General features: G+C 42.1%; 1 protein-coding gene across 1 annotated transcript in view; it reads right to left on the reverse strand.

Moving 5' to 3' along the window:
• The window catches only part of GPATCH2L (G-patch domain containing 2 like), a 39068-nt gene extending 21279 nt beyond the window's left edge, over nucleotides 1-17789 (reverse strand). Inside the window, exons 1-5 of the mRNA XM_056851070.1 lie at nucleotides 17743-17789; nucleotides 16144-16808; nucleotides 8001-8065; nucleotides 5543-5719; nucleotides 4942-5021 (exon numbers count right to left, since the gene is read on the reverse strand). Coding sequence (XP_056707048.1) covers nucleotides 4942-5021; nucleotides 5543-5719; nucleotides 8001-8065; nucleotides 16144-16799 — 978 coding nt within the window. The 5' untranslated portion in view covers nucleotides 16800-16808; nucleotides 17743-17789. The remainder of the gene's footprint in view (nucleotides 1-4941; nucleotides 5022-5542; nucleotides 5720-8000; nucleotides 8066-16143; nucleotides 16809-17742) is intronic.
• Nucleotides 17790-20636: the final 2847 nt, after the last annotated feature.

Below are 20636 nucleotides of genomic sequence, written 5' to 3' on the forward strand. Positions count from 1 at the left end.
ACCCCTATCCCAATTCTAAAAGCACAGACACAAATGACATACTAATAAGATACTGTATTCATATTCACATAGTTCAGAATGGCCTCTGGGCAGTTAACTGAAAAGATGGATCCAGCAGCCTAGTAAGAACTTAATTTCCACAATGCTGGGGAGGAAATAATTTAATGGACACTCAAATCCCCAACACTACACTGAACATTCAAATCTTTTCTCTTTGTGGCATACAATTATCTAGAAGAGCCAAAATATTTGTAAATTCTCTACTCTGCTTGCAGCCAGGGTTTCCAGTCTGGTCACGAGAGGCAGAGTCAAGACAAGATCCCTTGCAGTACTGTTTGGAAGATACACACACAGACAAAATACCACAAATTCCCATAAATTTTAGAAGTCCTAGTAAATCACTTACACAGAGAGTTATTACTGTATTACCCAAAAGCCCGGTGTGTGTGTGTGTTCTTATTCCCTTTTGTTTAATTCTGGAATCTGAACCTATAGATGCTAGAAAGAAGAATGGTGACCTAGCATGTGTTCAAGTGCACCTAATTGGCCAATTATGCCTGCAGGTGTTAACACAACCCATGGAGAAAATGGACCTATGCTTATTTTGTATATCAGGTATGACACATCTCTCGTCCGAGGTTCAACCAAGCTTTGGGAAGTCAACCACCATTTTTCATGAGTCAGAGCAAATGATCATTACTCTGTAATGCACAAGGGGAGGGGAGGGTTCCACAGCTAGACGTTTCATCATTATGCTAGTAATTCAGTGTTGCCTGTCAGAAAATTGTTGATTCAACCGGCTTCACCCTTTCCTTGCTCAGAAGAAATTCAGTACTTTACACAACAAAATGTTTTTGACTGGCTGTTATATCACATGGGTTGTCATTATTCTACCCTAAATCCCAGTGAGCAATAAAAATACACGCCTCCCACTACCTTTGTACTTCCGTCTTGCATGACTGTTGGAATCCAGATGTGGTCAGAGAAGCTTGGTCTGAGATGAAACAGCAATCTTTTACTAGGAGTTCTATAAGCAGAGTGCTACCACAGAGAAGGCGCTCCCTCTTATGGCCACCCCGACCTTACTTCTGCAGGTAAAGACACATGAAGAAGGGCCTGTGGCAAATCTTAACTGTCAGGAAGGAATATATGTGAAAGGGTTCTATTTTAAGTATCCTGTTCTCAGACCACCTAGGGCTTTAAAGGTATTGACCATCACCTTTAACTAGGTCTGCAAGCAAATAGCAAGCCCAATATTTTCAGGATTGGCATCATGTGATCACGATAGCCAGTTCCAGATTGTAATCTGGCTGCAGCATTTTGTCCAAATTGAAGTTTCCAAATCATCTGCAAGGAAAGCTCCTCATAGACTGCACTGCAATAATCCAGTTTGGATGTGGTCACAACATAAATATTCGTGGCCACACTGAAGAAAGCCTGAGGCTGGTCAGAGGAGTTCTGCACCTCCATCTCTAACTCAGGATCAAGCTGCAAACTCACTTCTTTAAGGAAATGAGACCCTATACAGAACAGGCAGTGTCTGTACTCCTACAGCTGTTTTATTATCGACCAACAGCACTTCAGCCTTGTCTGGACTGAATTTCAATGTATTGGTCCTCATCCAGCCCATTACCACCTCTGAACACCAACCTAGGACATTTTCTGCTTTACCCAGTTCAGATGAAAAGAAGAAACAGAGTTACCAGTTATCGGTGTTATCTGTATAATGATACCACCTTTATCCAAACCCCTGGACAATCTCTCCTAGTGGCTTCATTAAACATTAAATGGCATGGGGGACAGGACAGAGAACCATGAAACACCACTGCACAAATGTCACAGGGCCAAGCAGCTGTCTCCCCAGCACGACCATCAGGTAACAAGCTGACAGATAGGAACAGGTCAACTGTAGGATAGTGCTCCCAATCTCCAACTCAGACAGTTGAAGGAATCCATGGTTGTTGATGGTTTGAAAGCGCACCAAGAGGTTCAGGAGAAACGACAGGGCCACACATCACTGCCTCAGGCAAAAGTCATCCACTGCTGTTTTTCTCTCATTACTCAAAGGCTCTGGTTTAGACTTAATTTGTTATTGTGCACTATTTTTTGACGTCAAGCCACAACAGACTTACGGCTATCTACGTAAGATAAAATTCATTAAGAGGATGTAGGTGCCCTTCACGAGATTAAAAAAGATACACAAATATACACATAGTTCACCCCATGCCTGAATTAACCAGAATATTTAACTACCTAGCACTGAACATGAAGAGGACTGCAACAGCTACCCTCACATAGGGTACCCTGTGAAAGCTGGATAGCCTAGCCTTATTTGAGTGTGTAAAAAAAGACGTTATACCAGTTCAGGATAAGAAATGTGGGGACTCACCCTCATCAGATCCTAAACAATTATGGGTTGGACACTGCAATGCACAAATGCAAAGGGGATCTTTCTTGTGTTCCCCTTCCTACTGCAGTCCTTTCTGACCTGGGAAAGTTTATCCCCAAGGTTTTAGGGACCCACATGGTCTAACAGCTCTGACGGAAGAGAAAGAAGAGAGTGGTTTAGCCAAGTTTTTCTTCCCCACTGCAGCCTCCTGATACATGGATCCTGAGACACCAGGAATAAATCTTTTCAGGGTCAGAAAGAAGGGTGGGGGGAAGAGACCAGGAAAAATTCACAACCATCAGTGCCATCAACTGACCAATCATGAGTTCCAACCCATTCATCCCAAACAACATGCAGCCATTTCTAAACATATCCGTCGTATCTTGGGCAACATCTGTAAACCCAACAGTTACTCAAAAGTTAATGTTTTAGGTGAAGAAGCCTTACAAGTAAAGATCTTTAAAACACAGGGGGAGGCTGCATACTCCTATACTAAATAACTTCTTTTAGAAATTCAGTTCAGTGTGCTATTGTGTGTGTTACTATGTACACTCACATATCAGGTTCTACAAATTCAGCTGTTTGCTGTCAAAGAGCAACGTGCCATAAATATGCTATATGAGCATCATTTAAGGTAGCTCATGCCCAGGATCCCTGAACACCAACACAGGCATGCCTTGTAGGAAAGCACCAGCAGGGGTGAAAGATAGGCTATTTGTTACAGCAGAGAAATTATTAACTTAAAGTGCCATAATATTTAAATTTACGGTTTATTACTGTGTAAATTACAAGCCGTACTTTGGGTAATTAGCAGCTCGCTGGCGGGGAGCTTTGAATGAAACTCATTATTTATTATTACAATTTAGAGGAAAATGGGGGAGGGGGGGCGCAGTGACCTCCAATGCAAATGACAAAGATCCCTTTAAGGTGATGAAGATGAATTAAACAAGTAAATATTATTCTTCGCATTTTGGTTCATTAGGAGTGCCTGAACAAAACCCAGGACTCCGGGCCAGCAGCCAGACAGCTCCTGCTACAAGCCCTGTGTGTGTGTGTAAAGTGCCGTCAAGTCGCAGCCGACTTATGGCGACCCCTTTTGGGGGTTTTCATGGCAAGAGACTAACAGAGGTGGTTTGCCAGTGCCTTCCTCTGCACAGCAACCCTGGTATTCCTTGGTGGTCTCCCATCCAAGTACTAACCAGGGCTGACCCTGCTTAGCTTCTGAGATCTGATGAGGTCAGGCTAGCCTGGGCCATCCAGGTCAGGGCTACAAGCCCTACATTCCCCATAACCGAAGCTCTATTTCAATAGCCAAGCAAAATACAAGAGAAAGAAGGGACACAGAATCTGTAAAAGGTGGAAAAAAACAAGACAAATGTTGCTCTCCTGCACAAACGCGGCTTGACATTCAGCCTAACCTACCTCACATGGATGTTGTGAGCATAAACTGGAGGAGGGAGGAACCATATATGCAGCTCAGAGCACTTAGGAGGAAAGGCCAGGTAAAATGCATTAAATAAAGTGTGTTGCGTACCCTTGAGAAAGCTTGTTGGAGGATGTTTGAGCAAATACAAACCCACAACATATGGAGCTATGAAATTTGGAAAGAGACCCAATCCGCCATGTCAGCAGGGCAGCTTAAGAAATCCAACCTCCCATAGCACACTTCTGCGGAATGCTCCTAACCCCAAACTCTGCTTAATATTTCAGAGGCAAAATTCTCCGTACTTCAGCTTTAGCCCACAAAAGAATACTAAGAGTGGCAAGAAATGCTCATGACACAAGTCTCTAAACAATATTTTTCTCCAACCTGGCTGATAACATTGCTTTCCTCTTCTCAGGAGGGACATGATTTCTCCTTTCTAACTGACCTCATCTCTCTCTCCAGCCACAGCATCTCCACAGGCTTACGGACTACTACCATCTAGACATTAGGAAGAATTTTCTAACAGTTAGAGTGGTTCCTCAGTGGAAGAGGCTTCCTCGGGAGGTGGTAAGCTCTCCTTCCCTGGAGGTTTTTAAGAAGAGGTTAGATGGCCATCTGCCAGCAATGCTGATTCTATGACCTTAAGCAGATGAGGAGAGGGAGGGCATCTTGGCCATCTTCTGGGCATGGAGTAAGGGTCATTGGGGGTGTGGGGGGGAGGTAGTTGTGAATTTCCTGCACTGTGAAGGGGTTGGACTAGATGACCCTGGTGGTCCCTTCCAACTCTTTGATTCTATACCTGCAGAGTGCGATTTTCTTACATCCCCCCTTCCGGTTCTGCCAAAACACCCCCGGAAATGTTGCTCCTGGGAGGCTCTGTGGGTGGAAGTATTTCTCCTTGAGGAGACACTCTGCTGGATCCAAGCCATTGGATCCTATAAGCCTCCTTCCCTCAGCATCCCATTACTATCTCTTCCACTGACCTCCATGTTAAAAAACAACCAGAATGACCATGAGTATTTGCAACAGTGGAAGGGTTTTTACATAAGCTAATATATGAAGTAAAGTTTGCTGTAGAAGGGGAAAAAACGTATGCACCAAACTGCCAGCCTCTGAAAAACAGTACCTTTCCAACTAGCCTTCTGCGGCCCTTTCTGAGGCAACGGGAAGCAACACTGGGAAGGCGGTTCAAACGGCCATGAAACCCTGAGAAGGAAAAGAAAAGAACAATGAAGGAAGAAGAACAGCATACAAAAGCTGTAACGTGCAATAAGTTAACACACAGAAACACACAAGACTCTAGCCTGAATTTCTATTTCTACATTTCCCAATGCTATCTTGCATAGCTTGGACAGATTACATCTTTTGTATTTCAGTTATCTTAGCGTGCAAACACCACTTGCACAATGACATCATATAATTTTGATATCTACAAGTATTATATGAAAAAAGTGACCAAACTTTGGGCAGCTACAAGACAACAGTGTGGGTTACAGCACCCTCTTCTGACAAGAACATCCTCAATTACTAGGCCATTATAACAAACATTTACCTCCAAGATATTTGCAATGGCAAAACATACCTTGCTTCTGGAGTACAATTAAGCCGAAGGTTTCTCCAAGCTCACTAATTCACTCATATAGGTTTAAAAAAACTTTTAACAGATTAAGAAATCTAACGTTTGAACTTTGTGAACAATCCCCCCTACACAGCCATAAGGAACTCACCTCTTGTAGCTGGCCGAGAAGGCAGAAGGAATGTTGGATCTGAAACTTTTTCAAGGCTGGAGTCCATTCGCTCTACATCTGATCGGTGGTCAGTTCCCCACTTGGGCAGAAGGTTTGGGACAGTAAAGCCTGAGACACATTCTCCCTCGTAGAACCAATCACTCTGCTCATCATCTCCTAAGAAGCACGAAGTTGTTCATCAAATAACCTAATATATCCTCGCACTATTTCTCCCACACAGGTGACAGTCAATGCAATTTCTTATAACACTGATAACATGATCACCAACATTCACTTTAAGGGCAAAAGATTCCTAAGTTGAAGCACCCTGTTTGTTTATGCTCCTACAAGGGTGAAACAACCTTCCACTAGATGTAGAACATCATGTCTGAACATTACTGTTCTAGTGTTCCACTTGTCCTTTGTGGTTTACATGTGCAAAGTCATCTAATAGCAACTGTCTACCTTATGAAAGACTGATAAAAAATGTGCAGCTAATATTTTTAGAATCGTGAATAAGATAAAAATCAACTGTTAAATATCCTTAAATAAATATCTTAGATAACAGTTCTTACAAATCATTGCACTGTGACTTTTCCAGAATTTTTTTTCATTGGTGCTGGCCCCCACTCATTTATTTTTCACACTAGCTGATCTAGATCTCATTTTAATGGATCAGAGGTGGAAGCAGTTTTCATGCAAAGTAAATAACTGTACTTGCTGACTTAAAAAAAAAGCTAGAGGTCAAAGTAACAGCGAATACACTTCTAACGACAGATTTTTAAAAACTGCACGGCAAAATCTTTATGAAATAGCCAGGTACTGCAGCACAGGACAGAGTATCTGTGCTTGTGTTCACTTATTAGCGCAAACACGACTACTGGCAGTATGTTTCTTCTTTATCACTCAACTAAGTCTCTCAAGAACTGGGGAAAGGGCAGACAGGAGAATCCACAGAGCACTCACAATAGTAACGGTTTACTACCTGGAAGAAGGCTTTTTCAGAAACAAAATATTAATCTACAACCCAACAAACAGAAGCATTTCCTTGAAGCATCTTTCGCAACAACAAAATAAGTAACCGCTGAGTCTAAACCCCCACACAGACACACAAAAATCTGGAAGGTACCAAAATGTTCTGCCTAAAATAGTAACTAATATAGGTAATCCAATATCTCGTAGACCTCACACTGTCTCTCCCTCTTATCTTATTTTGGGATTTTAATTCCAATTGCTTATATAAAGCACAGTTCAGACAATAACCTCATTTTCCTAATATGCTACATGTTCTCAGCCAAATAACAGCTAGTTCACCAGTTTTTCTTTTTTGTTCTTTGACATTATAATTTGGGAGGCTTACATGAAACAACAGTACAGGGGACATTGACATGACAAAACTTTTAAGAGAGTTAATACCTAAACACTAATATGTACAATAAAGAAGCACTAAATTAATTTTAAAGTCTCTGTATAACATCTTCGATACACGTAAGAAATATTTTAGCTAAGTAATTAGTCTTATGGTTGAATTGCATGTGATGAAAAGATTCACATGTATTATTCACTGGTTGCCTTAACCTGGATGGCCCAGGCTAGCCTGATCTCGTTAGGTTTCAGAAGCTAAGCAGGGTCGACCCTGGCAAGTATTTGGATGGGAGACCGCCAAGGAATACCAGGGCTACTATGCAGAGGACGGCAATGGCCAACCACCTCTGTTAGTCTCTTGCCTTGAAAATCCAACTGGGTCGCCATAAGTCAGCTGTGATTTGATAGCACTTTACACACTCCTTCCCCCACATCTCACAGGAAGGAAACCTATTTCTCTTTTAACTGCCCTTTTTGCAGGCTTAGGAAATTAAACTTTGCCTAATTATCTTCCAACACTAGAATTGAGAATAAAAATGGTTGTAACAGGATGAAAAATGTGTCAAATCTGAGCTTAGAACAAGTTATGATTTTGTATATGCTTATTTCTATCCAACTTCCTATGAAAATCAATTAGTGCGACTTCACATAATATTAGCAGAAATGGGGTTTCAAATCACATGTTTAGATAAAGGAAGCCACAACCCTCAATTTGCAAGATCTGAGCAAGGCTGTCAAAGATAGGACATTTTGGAGGACTTTCATTCATAGGGTCACCATGAGTCGGAAGCGACTTGACGGCACTTAATACATACACACATTAATCTCAAGGAACTGCAACAGACTTTCTATAAGAGAGCAAAGTTTGATCCTTTGGATTCTTTGGATCCAAACAATATTTGAACTCACCTCACTAACTTCTCTGAAGTTCTATACATTTCAGTTCTACAATAAGGTGTTGTTTTTTGAATGAGTGGCCACCAAGTGACACTAGGAACCACACCATACCTGATTCCTTACCTGCTTTTGCCTTCCATTTTATAATTTACAGCAAGAAATTAACAGATGAATTGGAATACAAGTCTATGGTTACCTTGACGGCCTTCATCGTTTGTGAAGAGGCCAGTGTCGCTGCTGCTGCATACACTGCTGGTTTCACTGGAATGAGAATTAAAGCGCATATGAATTTGTAATAAGACGCTGGTTTTGCAAAAACCATTCGCCACAATTATTCTCCAACACTTTCAACAGAGCCGACGATAAAGGACATTGTTATATGCATCTTTGAGAGGTGGCTGACCATGATGGGGGACATCCAGAGCCACTTTACAGACCAATACTGAGACCACTTATGAAGTCAGGTGAAGAATCGTGGATCACAGATGAAATGAAAAAAAAACATATTAAGAAATATAGTGATCATAAGATAGGAATCTGGGGCAAGATATCATGGTTAATGTGTCTGCAGATGATGCTTCACTGGGAATGAAAATCAGAAACAAAGCAAGCCAGTGTGCTCTATTTGTCTTAAATAGTAGTTAGAAGATACAGACTGCTAATATATGGCAATGCTACATAGCTCTACTTACTCTATTTCCTTTTCTGCCACAGCTATATGATGTCTGTAAGATGTCAGTCTTTCTTGGGAAAGACAAGGAACATTGTAGAAAATGATTATACAAGCCATATCAGCAACTGCCAATTAAATTAAAGCTTTCACCCTGATCACTGCATTTCTATCAAGAGATAGCCCTCTCCTGAGCACCAAAGATCCACTCCAAAACAATTAGCACAGAAATGTCTAAATCGGATGCAGGACTGGTTTCCAAATATGCTTGCAGAATCTTTTTTGTAACAAATTCAAAATTTTTAATGTGAAGATTTCTAATGAATATAGGAGGAAGAGAGAAAAAAGGAATGAATTCACAAAGCATGGTGTTTACCTTTTTTCACTCCATGCAATATAACAAGTATCATCATGGAAGTATTACTATAATTATTTGACACTGTATAAATGTGGAACTCATAGAGGATGTGCTTTAAAAAAAGCAATTGTAGGAAATGCAGGTATGTTTTCCCAAAGTAGTGCTGAAAATCTGTTAGTGAACAGTTAGTTTATAAAGGGAATGAGCATAACTGATTGGGTGCTTGCCAGGAGCAATGATGACTGATGGCATGAGACACATTTAATGTGCAGCAGTAACAAAGGAATTTATCAACCATAGTAATTTAGAGAGGATCTATTCAAAATAAGTCCCATTTTATTAAATTGGGCTTACCCCCAGCTGCCCTAAGTATTCTTAGGACTGCATCTTTAACCACTGTCACTGGTGGAAAAGTACATTTTAACCAACAGCCTAAAATTAAATGTGTTAACTTTTTAAAAAGAGGCAACTGTTAACTTAATCCGTCAAGACAGGAATTTTTAAACTTATTTTTTTATTGCACATGTGTGAAACTTTTTAAGACGACAAGATGATCACACAGGTTTATTGCAGGTGTGAAACTTTTTAAGATGACAAGATGATCGCCCAGGTTAACTACTTTTCAAATTCTGCCCTACCTAATGATTTCATCAAAATGCAAGCCCCTAGACACTTCATACCTATTCCTGATACTCCTACTAAACAATCAGCATTATGTAGATAACTGCAGCAGATAACCGTTCTACTTTGTATCACCTTTACATAATAAGACTTTATGAAACAGGTTAAGGGGCGGAATCAGGAAAATCGTTTTCTTGTGAACAGCATAAGCAAGTCAGAGAAGCTCAGTAAGTAGCGTAGATGTGGGAAACCCAGGCTCAAGTCCTGGCTCACAGAGGACCGGGTGAGTGGCTAAAAATTATCTCTAAATGACCCAACAGGACATGGTGTAAATTGGCTTTTGTTTTGTTAATCTAGCAAATGATTAAATAACTGTATGAGGTCAGACAGGTAGCAAAAGATTGGTGGACTCGTTTTCAAAACTACCACTTAAGCAAGTTGCTGTCTCTCCGCATAACTTTTTTTCAGAGTTTATCATGAAGCTAAACTGCCACTTTGAGCTACCTGGAGGAAGGGTAAGATACAGTTGTACTAGCATGCCATAAAGCAGAGTATAGCTTTAATAACATTTCCTTAATGACACCTCTTATTTTTGTACAGAAAAATACAGCTTTTGTGAAGTAATTAGAATACAATCTGGAGGGAAATATACCAACTGGAACATTCTTTTAAATGTGGGACCAATAATCGATAAAACGGTACAAAAATGGTCTTGTGCTTTGCAGATGATGCTATCTTTCACCCGGCCTCTTCCTCTCCTGCCCAGGAGAGTGAGGCTATACTTACGGTACCACTTCAGTGTGGGTGGGAGAGCAGAGTGCTGGGAAGCATTTGACTGCACATCTCCCTAATTCCCATCTCCACCTTTCCTAAGGCACTGTGAGACTCGGACAGGGTGGTGGATACATGTTAATCAAACAAACTCGCTTATGGTTGAAATATGTTAACTTTTTAAAGATTTAATGACATTTTAACCAGTCATGTATCTTCTTGGGTTTGATCCTACTAGCTTTTCTGCTGTTGCACAATGACTAAAGGAGGTGACTCTTTCGACTCCACACACACACACACACCAATGTCAGGGATCATGAATCCCATATAGACAAAACCCACTTGAGGGAGGACTACAGTGAGGCGGTGAAATCGAGCAAGATCACCTCTCCCACCTCCTGCACCAGGGGAAAAGCTGGATGAAAACTACCTCCCTGCTGCCTTGATGCAATCATACTGGACACGAAGGAGCTGAAGAAATGTTCTAGTCCAATTCTTTCTTATTGGGACTGGCTCTCAGGTGTCAATAGTAAGATGGTCATCTTATTTTTTTTAACAGTTTATAAGGAGTTTCATCACGAGAATTACTACTGCCTACCCAAAAACCCAAACCCCAAGACCAGGTAGCAGAACAAATCACTGGATGGCCCTTCATTTGTTATAGGTCTCAAACTACAACAGGTCTTCTATTTACTGTGCCAGGCGAAAGATTCATGCAAAGGCAGCCCAGTTTCTACATACTACACACACAAACCCGGGAAAGCACTTGCCTTTAAACAGGCCTTTCAGTACAGTAAGCACTGATTAATGACCTCCACTTACAATGGAGGCTATTTACCTTAACCACAAAATAATGAATGCTATTGATCCGACAAGCTACTGCTATAGAGTGTTATCGATCACCCAATCTTTGGTTAAAATGGCCCTCATTTAGCAATTGCACTGTTGCAAACACCTGGAGCAAAACATGCCTATAATTAAATAGTTTGAAAGAGTTAAAGTGAGAGGTGATGGACAGATCTCAGCTCTCCTCCATTTAGTCCTGCTCCTGAGCTATTGTTTGTGTCAGGAAGGATATTGATTTTCTATAAAAATAAGAAAACAAGAGGCACAAAGGGGGTGCAGAAGGTCAGGCTGGGCTGGAGGAGGAGGGGGAAGCTGAGCACTCTGTCTCTGTCACTTGCTTTCTCTGAGAGGGGGATTTTCTCTTTCCTGGGAAGCAACCTCTAATACATTAGCTCAGTCAGCCTCTCGACAGCCACTTCAAGCTATCACCAAATAACACTCCTCATCAAAAGGGAAAAGAAGTGAGCCACAAAGAGGGGTAACTTGGGTGGTCCGACAGCTCAGTACTCAACAAGCTGCACAAGACATCAACTTGGAAATTCAGCTAATTTTGGCTGAAACCAAGAGCTGTGAGAGAAATCTAGAGCAGGTCATATTCAGCAACTACATTAAGGCCTGAAGAGATGAACCAAATTGTTTTGCTGTCCCGTACAATATGCTTTTGGCAGCCTTACACAGTGGATCATAAGGAGAGAGATTTCAGACAGAACTATTTTAGCTTAAGCAATTATGCTATCAATCCCTTCTCCCCAGGGGAAACAGAAATTTCACTAGAATGAAGCTCCAAGGCATTCCAATAATCATTACAATTTCATATATTTTTAAAAACTGTGCATGCACATGTGTGTATACATATTCCAAATTTTTTTTTAATGTTTTTGTTCACCACCTCGTGGTAGAAAGGTGGCATAAAATGTTTTAAATAAAATAAATAAATGGACATCAATTTAAATCATTACCAGATACACATTTTTTTAAAAACCTGGTTGGCCCCATTATCAGATTAATAACGTGATTTTTATAACTACAGGATGGTTAGGTTACATAAGCAGATCGTACAGAATTAAGTAATACATGGAAGCTATATTAGTTCACTCATAAAGAAAATAATTGTGCTGTACAGATATTTTATTTGTTTACATTACCTATAATCCTGCCTTTCTGCCCAATCAGGGCCACCAAGTGATGGAAATATATTAATCCAATAATGAAGAGTAAGATATTATCCAGATATCAGAAGACACATGCACAACAGATATTTTGAAATACCACAGATGATATTCCAATATCTGGCACAAGCAGAACCCTCAATACACATCAGTTCACCTACTATTTTAAAAGATGTCAATGGATGAAGTGTAGTTCAACCAATCCAATAAGAATCTACATACATACACAGTTCCCTCTTTAAATCCTTTCAAACGAGTTGGAAACCTTTGTGTTTTTTAAGGTTTCCAATCTACTTCACTGTTAATATTCATACAATAGAATAACTATAAGTAAGAAAAAGCCAGGCCTCAACTAATCTCAGCAGTACCAAAAAATACACAGCCAAAATGTGTTACCTACTCACTGAGCTCAGTACTCTGCCCAACACTGAAAGTGGTATAAATGAGGATCAAGTATGGGTAGCTAGGGAGCCTGCTCCCTATTGCCCCTTTCCCCCAAATGTTGCTGCAGTGGCCACTCAGGACCTCAGTGTCCAGAAAACCTCTGTCATTATCAACTTTTTTTGTTGAACAGGAAATGAGAACAGAAGTAAGAACATAAGAAAGGCCCTGCTGGATCAGACCAAGGCTCATCAAGTCCAGCAGTCTGTTCACACAGTGGCCAACCAGGTGCCTCTACGAAACCACAAACAAGACGACTGCAGCAGCACGTATGACCATTATAATTTTATTTATTTATGGTTCATGGTAGTTTACTATAATAGTTTAAAAAATCCAGTTGAAACCAGAATAAAATAACAAACTCACTATCTCTCCTTCCTTCCCCCTTTGAAAGATGCCTGCCATCTTTTAAGAGGAACAATATCATAGCAAGTTCTTGTTTGTATCAAAAAATCTATTCCTGTCTCTTTGGCCATTTATGCAGGGGAAATTTGTGCGGGGTTTGCAGCTCTCCAGATACCCAGTTTTCTGTTCCAAATTCTCAAAACTCAATGGCCTTTTAGGCATGGTCTGTTTCCGCTGCATCTGCTGCTCTCTAACTGCACAGTATTTGCAGTCGAATTCTCAAAACACTATACACAGGGGCTTTTTGCCCTGAAGAAATTCCATAAATACTTTGTGATCAATTATGCAACCCCAGTGAAAATGTGAAGCTTCCAAACCACGTGTGAGTCCATCCCCCCAAAAATGCTGCTTTGTAATTGGCTGTGGTGTGTGTTTTTCTCCCGCCAGCCCCGCAGCGGGATTCTTTCATTTCATCTAAACCAAGTGGCCATTTTACAGCCAACGCAGAGAAGGGTCCAGACCCCCCGCCCCTGACCAATTTGTTTCTGCATAATTCAATGCAGGGATCGTAAGAACATAAAAATACTCGCACAGCCATTTGTGACATTCATCGTTCCATCGGTAGTCTTGCACTTGCAAACAACAAAAAAGGCTTATAAGAGGACGCGTATAAGGGGAGGGCGGCAAATCTACCCGGTTCTGCCGAGAACTAAAACTGACCTACACTCCCTGTGAAACTGACCAAATAATGACCTCAAGGTATTCCAGCATTATTCAACCTATATAGAATATTCAACCTATATAGAATATGGGACGCTCAATTTGTATGCTAAAACTGCAGCAGGATGGCAGAGATGCCTGTACACACTGTACTTGCGTTTATAATGTATTTAAAAACTTTGAAGGTCACACAAAGCATATGGAAAAATGACTACAAATTTCTCCTCTTCATTAGGAATCCTACTGCATGGGCTGCCAATTCTAACCACAAAGAGCATGCTGAATGCGACTAATATTACAGTCCATCCCAAATGCAAGAATTAAGGGACTATGGAGCAGGCTAGAAGACTTGTATGTAGAATTGCCAGAGGTTCTCCCATGGTAGGGCATATTCTACAAGCCCTGTGAAACACTGTTCCTATTCCCACAAACTAGCGGCTCACAATTCTCCCACTCAAAATTTTCTTTCTTCGATGTATACTAACTGTACAATTCTAAGAACACTTTCCTCAGAGTAAGACCCATTGAATAAGTGTGAGTAGGATTCTGAGTATACCTGCTTAGGATTATTCTCTTGGTAATGTTATACACTACTCACTAACTCTGAGCAGGGTACAATAGCAATAATTGAACTCGAATCCAAATGTTAATAAAATTTTAACTAAAATTAAGCAAAACACCCTTGAATAGAATACTTTATGGGCCTCCTGAAAGTTAGTCAAGAGGCCAAATGAACCTCAGAGGAAGGATTTCCACAACACAGCCACCACAACCTAGAATGTTCTAGATCTTACAGCAATTGCAACACTTAAGTCATCAGGGCACATGTAAAAGAGCCTTTTTGGAAAATCTTAATACATGAGATGCAAGACACTGAATAATGCTCTGGACTCCATTCCACATACCTTAGGCCCAGGTCATATAGTGCTTTAAAGGTTAAAAACAACACTAGATTACCTCCCCCAACAGTTGTTTTTCTTCCAACTAAACCGACTCATTTACTCATGTACAGTCAACTCCTCTCAGTGGGCTTTCAGTAAAAACCCATTATCTCTTACATAACGCCAAATACCTTTGTATACAAGAAACTGCCACTCATTTGTGTTTATATAAGGTGTAATCTACAGAAACTACATGCAGTGCATGTGGAATGTGCTGGCTATGTGGCATTGTTACTACTCTTGCAATAATCACAGTTCAATTGTGTAAGATATGCAACAACAGTAAACAAGAACAGATATGCAGAGTGCTTTCCTTTACAGCCAGCAATTACTCACTGGAGCACTTACTCTGAAGTTACCCTCTATAATTTCCAAATAGGCTTGACATGTGTGGCACTTCTCAATTAAACACTGCCTAATAGAAAGAATGGTAAAGAAGAAGCTTAAATGGATCTTCTCTTACGACTGTGCTCCAGTGTTCATCTCTCTCCTTTCTCCAGCCTGGCTCCTACAAAATCCTACTAGTTCCATGTGTAAACATTTCTGCATCCATGAATCAAGGGCATATCTGATTTTTTTATGATGCACAGGACGATATCATCTCCCCCAAACGGAGATGAGACCCAGTGTGGAGAGGAGAATGATATAACCTGCTTTGGGTCCCCATTGGGGAGAAAGGTAGTATAAATGAATAAAATAAAATACATACGTTCTGCTGAAACTACTGGCATAACCCAGCATATCCCTACAATCTACTTACTATGGCTGATATTTATCACTCTAAAAGCAACACATTGTTGCTAGTGTCCCCTTCTTTTTAGCTCTACCAATTCCCCTACTTCTCAAATTTCTACAAAATACCCCATAGTTAGTAATGGGGGGATGCACACATAAGGTGTAGAAATGGGGCTATGGCTCAGTAGCAGAGCATCTACTTAGCACACAGAAGACCCCAGGTTCAATCGACTTAAAGGATCAGGCAGTAGGTGATGTGAAAGACCTTGACCTGAGACTGTGGAGAGTCACTGCCAGTTAGAACAGACCGTACTGAACTTGACAGAGCAACGGTCTGATTTAGTATAAAGCAGCTTCATGTGTTCACATGTTTTACATTCACACAAGAAATGTGATTAATAGTATGCTGCTGTGAGGCTTAAATGTTTTAGCATGCTTTTGGTTGTCATTTCTAGTGAACTTCATAAATCAGTGTTAGAAATCAGTGTCATACATAACACCAAAGTCTGTCCATGCACTTCCTATAAAAACTAGTGCCAAGAATACACTTCAATTATGGACAGAATATTGTCTTAAGAACATAAAGATCAAGTTACATCACTAACAAAAATGGACTACATAAAAGAAGCCACTTAAAGGGCAGACCTTTCAGTGGCAATCAATGGTTTTAAAAAATATTCAACAAAGCTATAGACAGGTAAGGAAAGGCCTCAGGATCTCACCATTCAGACATATTTTCATCAGAACCCTGTTTCTGTTCATCCGCTTCACACTCCATCCTCTCATTCCTTCCCCCCTTGCTGAGGAAGGCCCTAGTCTCTGCTGATTCACACAGCCCTCGGCTAGATGATGTCCAGGGAGCATTCTCCTTCCACCGAGACAGGCGCTGTTTCTTAGCAGACTTGAACCGGCAACCCTTTTCATAACTCCATTCTGACACTCTAAGTTTTTGCTGAAGGCTGGCAGCCACCTCTGATGTCCCACGCTTAACTTTTCGACGACGTCTGAGTGGTCGGCATGGCGCATTCTCAGTGAACGAGTCAGACTCGTGCCACGAGTGCTGCTTACTCCTGAGAGTTCCACTAAGCGCTGGGTGACGTTTGACTCCTGTCATGTCATCCGAGTCACTAAAGTTGGCCGTCAGCACTTCCCGGCAGTCTTCCACCGCTTCATCCAGGCTGGATTCAGAGGCCCCGCTGTAGCAGCAAGCATGCTCTGCTTGATGCGTCAGGTCCGAGCGCCGCTTGCGGCCCCGTCTCTTGCGAAGTTGCCGCCGTTGTTGCCTAGGGCTCAGAGTCATTTCTTCCCACAACTCATCCAGCTTGATCTGTTCAGATGTCTGCTCTAGGGCTGAAGCCAAGTCATGCAACTCATCCATGGGCAATGTCTGCCAAGCATTAATGTAAACAATTAGAACTTTTCATAATGCTGGTCCAGCATATCATAAATCCACACCACATACCTTGAACCTGTCCCAAATGTCTACTAAAAATGGCTTTTCCATTGTACCACCTATCTCCACACACACAAAAATAACAATCACCACCTTCCCAGCTGAGTTATTGACAAATATTTTGTGTCACATGCTCCTAAAGCCACCTTCTGACTCAGCAGAGGAGGAAAAGGAAAGAAAAGCACAAAAAGACAGCTTGAAGAGCTCTAAAATAACTACTAAAACTATTAGAGCTTAATCTTCGAGAGTTCCTCTGGGAGTCCCCTGGCTACAGTTTGCAACTATTGTTTCTAGGAACCAACCTCACTCTCCATGTAGTTCGCAGTGTGGCTGAGAGAACAGAACTAAGAAACCATGAACTTCTTGGAGGAAAGATAAAAAGCTAGCAACGAACAAAACCGGGCATCTCACCTAGGCAGTCGTTGGGCCTCTAGATCTGTTCCTACTACAATCCTCATCCATCAAACCTGTCACACGTTGCAACCTACCCAGCCCTCCTCTTGAGAAGTGACGGGTGTGAAGAAGGATTTTGAGCAGCCGCGATCCTATGCACGCTTACTCAACAGTCAGTGCCACTTTGCCCAATGGTACTTACTCCCAGGTTAGTGTAAATGTTGCCTCCTTAAGGGCGCCGCCCTCTACAGTCGGCCTCTAACTTGTTCCAGAGTCGAAGCACCCTCCCTTTCATCTCACCTCCGATTTCCCTGACTAAACCTGATAGGGCAACTCTCTCCCCCCCCCCAAAAAAAAAGTCCGACTTCTTACACCGACACATTCCCGCCCTCCCCTCCGGTCACTTGTTGTCTCCAGAGCCGTCCCCCCCCCCCCGGCCAGCCGCCCTGAACTGCGGCTGCTACCCAAACATTACCTTCCCTCCCTCCGCTTATACCGACGGCCTCCTCGAGCTGGTCAGTCAGTCAGTCGTCAGTCCCTCCCCCGGGGCTCCTGGCCTCCCGCCGCCGCCTCCCCCCCTCCCGGCGGCGGCATCATCACCACCACCACCACTCGCAGGCTCACCCGTCTCCCACGGCGGCCTCGCAGGCCTCATCCGTACCCTGGCCGCAGCCTCCTAGGCCTCTCCAGCTCTTCCCGATCGGCGCTTCCGGTCCTGGCAGGGCGAGGGGGGGTGTCACTTCCTCCCCGCCGGGTCCGCCTACTCGACGCCTCGTTCCGTTCCGTTCGGCGACTGCTGCGGGTGGGGGTGGCTCGCGGGGTGGCTGGGCGCAGCAGCCCAAGGAGGTGCCGCCGTGTCCCGCCTGCCGCGTTTGTTGCTGGCTGTCACAGCCCTCCTAGACGCAAGGGAGCCGGCGTGGTGTCGCGCCTAAGAGCGGTGGGCGCTCATCCGCTGAAGCGGGTGGGTTTCCCCACCCCTACGCATGGAGCCATCTGGGTGACCTTGGGCTAGTCACAGCTCCCTTCGAGCTCTCTCCTTTCATTTCATTAACCGTTATTGGGATACCAAAAGACAGAGATAAAACAACAATATACCTCCAAAGGGCAATGTATATAAGTTACAAGTCGGGTTAATAAAACTTTTCTTGTTCTTTAAGAACCCCTGTAAGAAATTCAGCCACGGTAGCCGTAATTTTAGGATCATGATTGCTCAAGAGAAATTTGCATTTCACTTCATTACTCCTGTATCTCTTGTACCGGAGCAAAGTAAATAGCAGTTTATCCCGCAGAGTCACATAGAAGGGGCAATCTAAAAGGATGTGGTCAATTGTAGCCAACAAATTTAAACCGCATGTGCATAAGCGTTCATGTGTAGGAATCTGAAGGTATCGGCCTAAGAGCATCCTAGATGGGAATGCGTTAACCCTAGCTAATAGAAAAGTGCGGCGTTGAGAAGGTATCTCTAGGTTATCTAGATACCTAGCCATTTTACCCAATCCATTATTAAGGCCTAGGGCCACAGGAGAACAGATGGGGGGAAGAGCTGGGTTAAAATTCTGCAATTCTACATCAAGGAGACGTTGACTTCGAGCTCTCTAGGCCCACTTACCTCTCTCCAGCCCCACAGGGTGTCTGTTGTGGGGAAGGGGATTGTAAGCAGTTTGATCCTTCCTTAAGTAGTAGAGAAAGTCGGCATATAAAAACCAACTCTTCTTCCTCGCAAGGCATAATTCTGGAGGGATAGCCCTGTTAGTCAGTGACCGCAAAATTAAACAGGAAGCCGGTAGCATTTTAAAGACTAACAGGGGGAGTTACCACACTTGTATTCCCAATGATGTATTAAGAGTTTGAAAATGTTATAAAAAATACTGTTCGCACTTTGCTTTAGCTGTGAAGACATCTTCCTACCATTTATAAGCCATGGTATCCAAAACCTAAGGCTGTTACCGCACTTGTATTCCCGCCGATGTATTAAGAGTTTGAAAACGTTATAAAAAATACTGTTTGCACTTTGTTTGGCCCCTTTAGCTGTGAAGACGTCTTCCAACCATTTATAAGCCGTGGTATCCAAAAACCCTTTTAAAGCGATGTTTTTTACAACATTTTCAAACTCTTAATACATCGCTGGGAATACAATGTGCGGTAACCCCCTTAAAGCGATGTTTTTATAACATTTTCAAACTCTTAATACATCGCTGGGAATGTAACCCCAGTTTATTCCTAGCCTTTTGTGAGTATTTAAGGTGCTAATGGGTTCCTAGTTAATCTTACTTGGGGGTAAATCCCGTTGACCTCCAAGAGATTTATCTCAGAGTGAACATGCATTGTTGCATAGGACTGTCTCTGTGTGCGGTTGATGGGGGACCACGAGGTGATCAAGGTTATCCCAAGAGGGGAGCTTTGTTGTTTTCTCTGGAATGGCCTATTGATTTTGGGCCACAGTGTCCAAGGACAAAAATGCACATTCAGGTCTTCCATTGCGAAGGTCACATTAAAACCTATGCTAGAACACGTTTTGTTAGTTCTTCCGGTGCCCCTGAACTCCTGTTTTATTTTGGAACTCATGTTTTATTTTGGTCACGCATGCCTGTCTTTTTACATCACTCTGTAGGGGTGCCCAGGAAACAGTTGTGCTCTCCTTTCTTAAGATTTGAAAAGGGCACAAGGCAAATTCTACTTGTGTGCACCTCTCATAAGGTGATGAGGTATTTCGTTCTTGAGTATGTGCAACAGAAAGTGAGCATTAGCTTTTGAGAAGCGGTTTTGACGTATTCCTTTTGACTGGACTGCAGAGGTGCTGTAGGGTCCATGCCATCCATTATTACATAGGTTGCTTCCATTACAGGCTCTTACCAGTGGCCTGCCTTTGCAGGGTCTACTGGTTCTGCTCTCGTTCAGTGCCATAACAAATAAACAATATAGCTCTTAACAGTAAGTCCTGTACAAAAAGTTTATAAATAAGAACAGTCCTCTAGGATGACCTAATTGTTTTGTGCTATCACTTGTCAGAAGAAGGGGACTTCATGTTCTGTTCCATGCTGTCCTGCTGCTTCTAGAGCGATAAAAAGTAGACTTCTTCCCATTCTTACTTAGTTTTTTTTTGTTTTGTTTTATTCAAAAATTGTATTCTATACTTTCTCCACCAAAGGCATGCAACTCACAAAAATTCAAACAAAATAAAAATAGTAAAACACAAGACACATCTACATATAATTAAAACAAACACAATCTTACAATACGATAGGACCAGTAAAATTAAAAACTGAAATTTAGAATGATGAATCTAGCCCAAATTAATAAATACTGAGAATTTTTTCAGTTGATGCAAAACACAGGATAACTTACTGACAATGTTCCCATGAACTTGCT

The sequence above is a fragment of the Euleptes europaea genome, chromosome 6 (assembly GCF_029931775.1).
Source record: "Euleptes europaea isolate rEulEur1 chromosome 6, rEulEur1.hap1, whole genome shotgun sequence".
Classification (NCBI taxonomy): Eukaryota; Metazoa; Chordata; class Lepidosauria; order Squamata; family Sphaerodactylidae; genus Euleptes; species Euleptes europaea.